Source organism: Neolamprologus brichardi, chromosome 12 (assembly GCF_056152115.1).
Source record: "Neolamprologus brichardi isolate AB-2024 chromosome 12, ASM5615211v1, whole genome shotgun sequence".
In the NCBI taxonomy this organism is placed as follows: Eukaryota; Metazoa; Chordata; class Actinopteri; order Cichliformes; family Cichlidae; genus Neolamprologus; species Neolamprologus brichardi.
The window spans coordinates 20,707,603-20,717,115 of record NC_142115.1 but is presented as its reverse complement, the minus strand read 5'-3'; the positions used below and the strand labels follow the sequence as shown (position 1 = coordinate 20,717,115).

Below are 9,513 nucleotides of genomic sequence, written 5' to 3'. Positions count from 1 at the left end.
AGGAACTGCACAGAACAGTATGTATGTTATCATCTTATTAATGTTTATATTGTCTGTAAATAATGCTTTTCGACTTGTTTTGAAAAAACACTGTTTTTAAAAACGTCTTATTATGCTGTTTTTATTATGACAGTTATAGCCGGTGAAGTTTTGAACATCGCAGAGTGCGCAGTCCTTTAGTGCCAGCAGGGGGCGCAGTTGGCTGTTTTTTGTGCACCTCTGGAGCCTTCTCTCCTGCAGCCTGCTGTGTTGTTTTGTGTGCATGTTGAGGCAGGCAGAGTGAGAGCGGAGGAACGTGTGCTCAGGTCCTTTTAAACAAAGATCCTGGACATTAGTTCGTGTGTGTGAGTGCTTGATGTAATGTGACTGTTTTAGGTCCAGCCTTCCACTGTTTGCACTTATGAAAACGAGGTATTTATTTTTATTTATCCGACAGTAGTCATTTAGTTGAGTCAAAGCCATACCCGAAACCCCGGCTCGGCGTGGCTTTTTAAAACCAAGACTTTGTGCTTGTTTGATATTAATTAGTTAGTTAGTATTAGTTTATTGTAGTTGGGAGAAGATGTCCACCGATTGCCAGAAGACCACCGCTAAGGCCATCCCGTCGATCAGGAGGGTGACGATCAACGACGCGGAGCACATGCCCCACGACTACTCCACCACCCCGGGAGGGACTCTGTTCAGCACGACCCCCGGCGGTACGCCGTGTTGTTATTTGTCATATTCATTCAAGAGTGCCGAGGAGATCTGCTCTCCGGACACACATGACTTGTACTCTTATCCACTTTGGAGCCGCTCTGTCTGTCTGCAGCTTAGGCTAACTCCATGAGGTCTGCTGTAGCTCTGCTAAGCTAACCGCTAAAGCTAGCGAGCAAGTGTTTACTTGAAAAGAGGAAATGCAAAGAAATGCGGACTCTGAAGTGATGAAGGAACAGGTTGTTTAGACATGACGGTCTTAATTAAGATAGTGAGCGTCTGTCTGTAGCTTAGCTGCAGTCTAAAGTTTGGGTTCAACGCACTGTTGTCACACGGTCAGCCAGCAGAGCTGCTCGGTTTACTGTAGAGATCATTTAAATTCCTCTAGAGGTCCCTGCTTCTGAGGGCTGTCCACCTAAACCTGCTGCAGACACAAGGTTTAACTCAGTAAAGGTAATCTAAAGGTTAGAGTAACACTGTATAATTACACTAAAAGGTGTCACTTCATCCTTTTTCCAGGGTTTTGTGCGTCACACAGTGTTAATAACTACCTTATAAAAGCAACACTGGGTCATTATTAAACGGATATAACTATTTTTAAAAACCAGTATCAAACTGCTGAATAGGAACAGGGGACCTGTGTGTCTGTCTGACGATGATTTATTTTCATATTGTGATGTGTTCCCTTAATTGGTCGGGACACAGTTCTTCTAAGGGAGATTATAAAGAATAGTATAGTAAAAATATATTATATCAATGCAGGTAGCATATTTAGCAAAAACTATTTTTTAATATAGCACATTTCATTACATGTAACCTCAATGTGGTTAACAAAGAATGAGAATGAGAGAAACCTTATTAATCCCAGAGGATTGAGTTGTCAAGTATTTCTACACTTCATATAAAATAAGGTATTAGCACTAATGTTTCTGGCATATTACAGGCCACCTGTGTGTAAGCACACAGGTGGTGTGCAAGCATACGTTGTGGTGTACAAAAAGTGACAGCGTGCAGTGAGCTATGTTTTCTGTTTCAGTACATGTGGATCTGACTCAAGTGGATGAGTTAAAGAGTCTGATAGCAGCAGACAGCAAGATTAAATAAATCATTTTCCTGAAAAAAAGAAGACAAAATCATACCTGAGCAGGTTTATGAGGCTTTATGCCAGTGAAAACAGCATAAACAAAACAACAGCACCTGTTAAGTGTAAGCCCAGGTAAATAAATAGGATTCTGAATATGTGCACAGTTGTAGTTGATCTCAGATCAGCAGGCAGCTTGTTCCAAAGAGCAGGACCCCAGTAATGAGAGCAACCTCAGACTGAGGTCTGACTCTGGGAACAGTTACAAGATCTGCACCAGATGAGCAGGGCATGAACCGGTGAGAGATTTGTGAGATAACAGAAGGATTTAAAAAGCAATTCTATATTGTACTGGAAGCCAATGAAGTGATTTCAGTACTGGGTAATGTGGTCGGATTTCTGTGTAGCTGTAAGGAATCTGGTTGAATGACCTGAAGCTGTCATGTTCATGATTTGGGCAGCCCTGAAAATAGAGTTACAATAATCTAACCTGCTTGATATGAAAGCATGGACCAATTTCTCTGAGTCAGTGGGACATATTTAATGCTGACCCATAGCATAAGGGACTTTTGCTTGTTAGGCGAATGTGCAAATATAACATACTGCCTTAAAAAGGCCACATGTTCCTTTTGCACCAAATGTTAAAACTGTGTTTATTAACTCTACACTTTGCTGTTCACAAAGCTTTTCATCACGAAGCTTTTCTTCAAGTTTAGTTGCGTTAAAGCAGAAAGTAAATCAGTTGGTTCATTATCACAACTGGAAGCCAAGGAGTGTGTGTGTGTTGTGTTCATTCAGACTGGCTCATTGTGCGACAGTATACATAATATACAACAGCTGAAGCGTTGCAGGTCATAACAACAGCCGTAAGAGAGCAGCAGCATAATTAGTAATAACATTGCCACATATATGCTGCAACGTCCTTCTAGTTACTGCGTGAAGATAAAGTACAGACAGCAAGATTTTGAAGAAATGCCTGTTTTCATATTGTAATCACGTCTATTGTGGCACACAGGTCAAGTTAAAATACAGGAATTTGATGAAGCAGCTGATCCCAGTCAGTGCGAGTGTGGCCTCAGTGCTCTGTTTGATCTCTCAATGCTGCGCATCTGATAATCATCCTTTATTTTTCCCACCTGCGATCACAAAAGGTACCAGGATCATCTACGAACGCAAGTTCCTGCTGGACTGTCGCAGTTCTCCGTTGGCCAGGACCCCTCCTGCCAACCTGCCAGTCATTCCAGGAGTGACCAGCCCTGCCTCCAAGGACACCCGCAAGAACACTCAAAATGGAGAACTACTGAACAACAACACCGCTGCTCCGAACAGTAGCACTGCTGGTATGTTCACACCTATACACACATCACAGGATGGATGTTGCACTTAAAGTCCATCCATCTATTTTCTGCATTATGATGTAGAACCCATGCGAGCAATACAGCGCTGAAGCCTACAAATCATCATCCATCTCCACCCTACATTTATTGTTTACTTATTTTTCTTTTCAAAGGTGATGACGCACAGTTTGAAATGGACATCTAGGTGAAGCCCAACAAAGTGCTGTGAAGAGAGGGGTACCGTCTCCCCCCCTACCACCACCTACTCCATGTAGACAGGATCTTATCTCTGTCGGCTTCATTTTTTGGATCTGTAATTACACTTTTACTGTCTGCCTCAAGGTTTCGGCCTGGTTTGTGTGTAACAAAAAGTGTGCCTTCAGGTAGTGGCTGCGAGTTTAAAACGAACACTGAGAAGTGCTTAACACCAACAATGCCTCATCGCTCGGTAATAAAACAAGTCAGTGAAAATGAGAATCGAATTGTCCGAATTTCTAACCATTCCAGAACGGTTTTCACACGATGTGCTTTTATTTCAGTGCAAAACCTCTCTTTAGATACAGTCTTCCAGTATTGCTCTCATAAACGAGCGCTTCACCTGAAGTGTAAAGAATGTAAAACAGAAATTTGTTGATGACATTTTGAATCAGATATTTCGCTATTTTATGGTGATTTTAAAAAAGAAATTAAAGCAAACACCATTCAGACTTTATCTCTGCGTCATGTGTTCACTGAGTCTTTCTGTCAAATCAGTTGTGTTTTTTCGAACTTGAATGGCGCCATCTGAAATCAAATAATGTCAGCGGTTTAGATGTTTAAGTGAAAAGCTAATATACATTTCAAAGTGACAAGTCTTGCAGCCTGCTGCACCTCCTGCGTCACTCTGGTTCAGAGGAATTCCACGTTGAGCTCGCAGGAGGCTGATAACCTCAGTCAGTGGGCTGTTTACAGAGAGGTCAATATGCAACTGTACAACACATCAGGCAGGAACTCCTTCCTTCCATTCAACATTTACGATTCCACTTCTGTCACTGGCACGTTGTTGATTCGCTTCACTGTGAACTGCTTATGAATAAATGTGCCGGAATAGATGGTGTTTCACTGAACTTCTCATTGTTTGATCTAAAAGATGTTTCACATTTTTAAAATCTTGCATCCAGTAATGTGCGAAGTTTAAAGCCAACACTCATTTCTTTAAGTTTTGATTCCAGACTTTTTTATAACGTTTTAAAATGCTCTTGAACAAAGAACCAGTTTTAATTTGTGTCTTTTGGCACTTTGTTAAAAGCTTTCGTTACTAAAACAAATTTCAATTGGATCGATGAAAAATCCCAAAGGTAACACAGTTTAACAGACTGTGTTAACATTGTATTTTTTGCATGAACAAAGTTATTCCAAAGTGAAAGTAATGTTCCCAAGAAATAGATAATCTCGCAAAAACCTGACGCAGAGATGTATCTGACCCTGCAGTTGATCCATCTACCGTCCACTGAAGCCTCACCGGGAATGATCTCAGTGGAAGGCGGCTGTGAAGAAGCCATTATTTAAGAAGGGAAGTGGAGGAAAGGCTGTGGTACAAAAAGTGGACTGAAGATCTGTGTCAACAGGTGTGACAGAGTGATAAATACAGATGTCTTGGTTCAAATCATCACTGTGTACAAAGGAGGACAGGAGAGTCCAACACTGAGTGTCTACAGCCATCTGTGAAACAGGGTGGAGGCTCTGTCATGGGTTTTGGAGTTATGTGTGGTGTTGGAAATCTCATCAAAACTGAAATAATTCTGAACACAGAAAAGTCCTGTCAGATTTTTTGATACATACAGAGTAAAATCAATGCCATATAGAGAAACACGCTGTGATACACAATCAGTCACTGACTGACCTCCACAGAGCCCAGACCTCAATATTACTGAAGCAGTGTGGGATCTCGACAGAGAATATAAAAGAAGAGCTTTGAATGTCTTTCAAGAAGCCTGAAAGCTATTCCTGAAGACTACTTAAAGAAATAACAAGAAAGCTGCCAAAAAGGGTTCAGGTTGTGTCAAAGAATAAAGGTGCTCATAACAAATATTGACTTTCAAATTCGTTAGAATTGTACAATTCAGTTTTTTGCTGCTGGATTTTTATGTATGTTTGCATGTAGCCTAAATGCATAAATCACTGCAACTGTTTCCCACTGTCCTTGCCAAATATGAAGAAATAAGGGGTGGTGCAAGACTTTTGCACAGCGCTGTAGCAATAAAACACTCTTTCGTTATGAATACTCTTGCATGTGCGAGACTGTACAAATGCGTTTCTACTTTCAGCCTGTGGTGTAAGCGGCTCTGTAGAGAATCATCATTAGAATAAATATAAATAAAGCTCAAATCATTGAGTGGATTAAAAATGGATGCGCTCCGGGTTCATTTGTAGTGAGCAGAGATGGGCAGTAACGCGTTACTTGTAACGCGTTACTGTAATCCGATTACTTTTTTCAAGTAACGAGTAAAGTAAGGGATTACTATTGCAAAAACGGTAATTAGATTACCGTTACTTTCCCGTAGGAACGCTGCGTTACTGCGTTACTAAAACCGTGATTTTCTTGCGAGAATGTCTCATGACAGTGACGTAAGCGAGTGTGATGTTCGTGACAACAGCTGTGTGCAGATCAACAATGGATCATATATCGAGTGCGGAGAGAGTATGAGCGTGCAGCGTTTAAAGCGTGGAAGTACTGACCTTACTTTGAGTTTGATTCCGTAAAAAGTGACAAAAACATTAGTGTCCGCTGTGCTTGGGAAGAAAACTTCTTTTTACAGCGAAAAAAAACCCCTAAACTTCCAAGCAAGCACCGAGTAGCTACGACGTAATGGGAAACTCACAGAGAAACTGCGGTATCCTTCCACTGACCGCTGCAGCACACCTGCACCAGGATAAACCTCCGCCTACTCTACTCCTGCTTTACAGGTGAAAATAGAGCAAAAGGACCGCTAGTCTTTGACTTTATTTATTTTCTGCTGTGTTTTACTTGCATCTGAAAGAGTGAGTGTAAACACAAAAAAATAAAAAAATATATATATATATTTATTATGTGCTGGAATGTGCAGAAAATAGGTTTAAATGTTAAACTAATTTCTTCCAGTCAGATAATGGTGCATATAATTAAAATTTTGCTTCATGCATAAAGTTAAAAGATTAAAACTAACAAAACAAGTTTTAAAAAGAGACTTTTCCATTTGATTACATTTTGTATGATGGATTATGTAGAAAAAGTAGAATTGGGCTGAAAGATCTATCGCTTTATCACCTATTCAGGTTGTAAATCATGTTTTTAAAAAGTAACTAAGTAACTAAGTAACTAAGTAATTAATTACTTTTGAAAATAAGTAATCAGTAAAGTAACGGGATTACTTTTTTGGGGAAGTAATCAGTAATTAATTACTGATTACTTTTTTCAAGTAACTTGACCAACACTGGTAGTGAGTGCCAAAAAAAAAAGGTCCTGATTGCAAAACTTACCTCTGCAAAAAAAAAAAAAAAAAAAAAAAAAAAAAACCAGGAAAGAAAAGAAAAGAAAAACACGTGGACAAATCCTGAAATACTACTCGGTCTGGTCTTGTCTTGGGTGGATGTGTGGATTGAATAGTTTCAGCTGATCACTTCCAGTCCGGCCTGTCTTTCCTCCACAGTAGCGTCACCCTTCAGGTGCAGTCTTTCTACTCCCTCCCATGAATGATCTCCTTGTCACCTCAGCTTCCTGGCTGTCCAACCCCCTCCTCACCAGGATAAACAAGTAGTACTGCCTTTTCTCACCCACCGGTCCATCCTTCAGTGTGGTTTGCGTTGTTCCACCCAGCGTGCCCGGCCAGGGAGGACGACGCTAATGACCTCTGATGATGTGTGCACTTTAACAGGACCAAGATGTGGATTGGGGAGGTGAGAAAGGCCAATATACTAAGTTGCTGGATGCTAGCAACGGATTAAGAGGTGGATGCACACTCTGCCTTTTATTTGTTAACCCAAACAGATCTGTCATCCGAGGAACATTAAGAACAAAGTGTGCCCGTTTAGCTTTGTAGCTACTACTGGGAGATTTAATGGAAGTGGCAACAAATTAAATGCTATTTAAAGCTTACACCAGATAAACCGGTGGTGCTGATATATATATTTAATTTTTACAAATAAATGAGGCGTGATTTATTTTCAACTAAATAAATACATTTTCATTTAACTTTGAATTAGGAAAAAAAACCTTTGTGAATATGTATGAGCCTTTTTTTAATGTTTAATAAAGGGTTTGTTAAAAATGTTCACCTTATAAGTAAAAATATATACAAACGGGTGAAGAAAAATATTTTAAAACAACATAAAACAGCACACTTACGTCAAAATAAAAAATTTTAATATACGTTTCATATTTTATGTACAGAATTTACATGATAATGCATAAATAACACAAAAGATAGAAAAATATTAGTTTATCACCCAGTATGGATGAAATATATATACGTTGAGTCATTTCATCTCAATAACATTGATATTTTAGTATTCATTTATACATCGAAGCAATTAAAAAAAAAACATCTGAGTTAAAGTTTATGGTCGGTTAATGTTCAGTTAATAGACCGCAAACAAAGCAGGTCTGTGTGTCTAGGTGTAAGCTGGGGCGGTGATGGGGTGGGGGCTTCAGTGGCACCCGCACTCCTCAACAATCATGTCCTCGTGATGCCGCAGAGTCAAATCATCGTTCTCAAAGTACAGCATGGAGAGGGGGCTGAGGCGCGTTGGCACGCAGGACGGGCAGGTCACTCTTTCTGGGTGGTGATGTTTCAACAGGCTCTGAAAATGAAATAATTTACACGAATAAATGAGCAACTATAGGATTTTTTTATTTTGAGTTTAGAAATAGTTCAGTGAAACTCTTTAATCTGCGAGCTTACCTGCATGTATGCATGGTTGGTGGGACTGAACGACTCGTCCAGGGGTGTAGGGCACTCTCCCTCACAGCGATATGCGTTGTAGCGCTTCGGATGCACAATCCACTCATCCCAGCCGATGTGGTCAAAGTCCACCCACATGTCTACCTTTCGGCACAGCGGTCTCTGGACCTGCTCTGCTGCTGCTGCTGCTGATGGTGCTGGAGCCACAGTAGGTGCAGGTACACCAGCTACTCGCATCCTTTCCATTCTGTTCCTTTTGTGGCGCCGACTTTGAATGTCGCTGCCCTCTTTGTCCATGGACACATACTTGGAGTTCTCCACAGTGTGAATGAGACTGTACGCTGCATGGCCCTCCTTATGTTTGGAGAAGATCACCATCATGACCTGGTTTGTGGTTGGATGGGGGATTTTTCTCTGCCTCAGTCCTAAAGTTGTGAATAGAGACTTTCTGGTTTTCTCCACTCCATCCCCAGCACCACTCCCATACTGAGTCTCAGGCTCTCCCGAAGCCTCTCGGCTCTGCACTTCGTCTCCCTGGTATAGCCAGTATTTTAAAAGACTGGTCACATTGAACACCTTCCAGGAGGACTTTGTGCTGCTGGGCGATGTGCCAAAGCTCCCTAAGAAAAGACGCTCCTCCTGGCACGATGTGTCATCCAGGTCACAGCTCTGCTTCCGGGAGTGATATAAATCCACAGTGGCACGCTCAGAGGCAGAGAAAGCTGGTAGTCTGATCTGCAGCTCTGCCAGCTGGACAAGCTCACTGGTAGAGATGGATGACATGTCAAATGTGACGGTCCACTTTTCGCCCTCTTGATGGCAGCCTGAAAATGAGACACGCAAGTGAGACTTCAGATTCACACACTGCAGTCTGGGATGAATCTGGACAAACCAGATCTGTGGACAAATGTCAAAACACTGGAGTGAGAGGGTGAACAGGACAGGATGTGTATTGGACCCCCCTGTGCAAGGACGTCTGAGGGCTAATATACAACCTCCCCACATAAAACAGGGCAAGCCTTTAAAGTTCGAATAAGCACTTTGACACTTGCTGGGTCGTAAAAGGGAGGGTCTGATAGCACAGACAATCGACCAGTCAAAGAGCTCCTGGAGGATTCAGTGCACAGAGAAACCAACTCATACATTAAATAGCAAATTTAACAACCAACGAGCAACATGAAAAACATAATTCAGCTGTTTACTCACCTCTGGCCATCAGGCTTTTGACAGAATCAAAACTGTGCACTGACAGGCTGTCGCTTTGTGCAGTAACGTCGCTGACAGCTACCGATGAGGAGGAATCAGCACTTCTGAAGGAGCGATACAGCTGCATCATGTACAGAGGGTATCCGCTGCGATGATCGGCTGACAGATTTCTGAATGCCAAACTGCTCTCGAGTCCCGTGTGATATCTGTGGCCCCGGGCAGAAGAAACCACTCCAAAAGCACAGATGAAAACTATCAGGACTTCCATTTTAGC

General features: G+C 41.5%; 2 protein-coding genes across 3 annotated transcripts; one reads left to right on the top strand and one right to left on the bottom strand.

The window, feature by feature from the left end:
• Nucleotides 1-232: 232 nt before the first annotated feature.
• Nucleotides 233-3,826, top strand: LOC102789359 (eukaryotic translation initiation factor 4E-binding protein 2-like). Of its 2 annotated transcripts, XM_087849135.1 has the most exons (4): nucleotides 233-411; nucleotides 529-698; nucleotides 2,929-3,117; nucleotides 3,288-3,826. In XM_087849135.1, exons 2-4 carry the CDS (start codon nucleotides 563-565, stop codon nucleotides 3,317-3,319), a joined length of 357 nt encoding a protein of 118 aa, XP_087705261.1. In that variant the 5' UTR covers nucleotides 233-411; nucleotides 529-562; the 3' UTR covers nucleotides 3,320-3,826. The 2 variants fall into 2 exon arrangements, with proteins under 2 accessions (XP_087705261.1, XP_006784353.1); XM_006784290.3 differs by having other exon boundaries at nucleotides 233-698.
• A 3,952-nt stretch (nucleotides 3,827-7,778) lies between these two features.
• spaw (southpaw) lies at nucleotides 7,779-9,507 on the bottom strand. Its single transcript, XM_006784289.3, has 3 exons — nucleotides 9,240-9,507; nucleotides 8,034-8,857; nucleotides 7,779-7,932 (listed from the first exon to the last, which is right to left on the bottom strand). Exons 1-3 carry the CDS (start codon nucleotides 9,505-9,507, stop codon nucleotides 7,780-7,782), a joined length of 1,245 nt encoding a protein of 414 aa, XP_006784352.1. The 3' UTR covers nucleotide 7,779.
• Nucleotides 9,508-9,513: the final 6 nt, after the last annotated feature.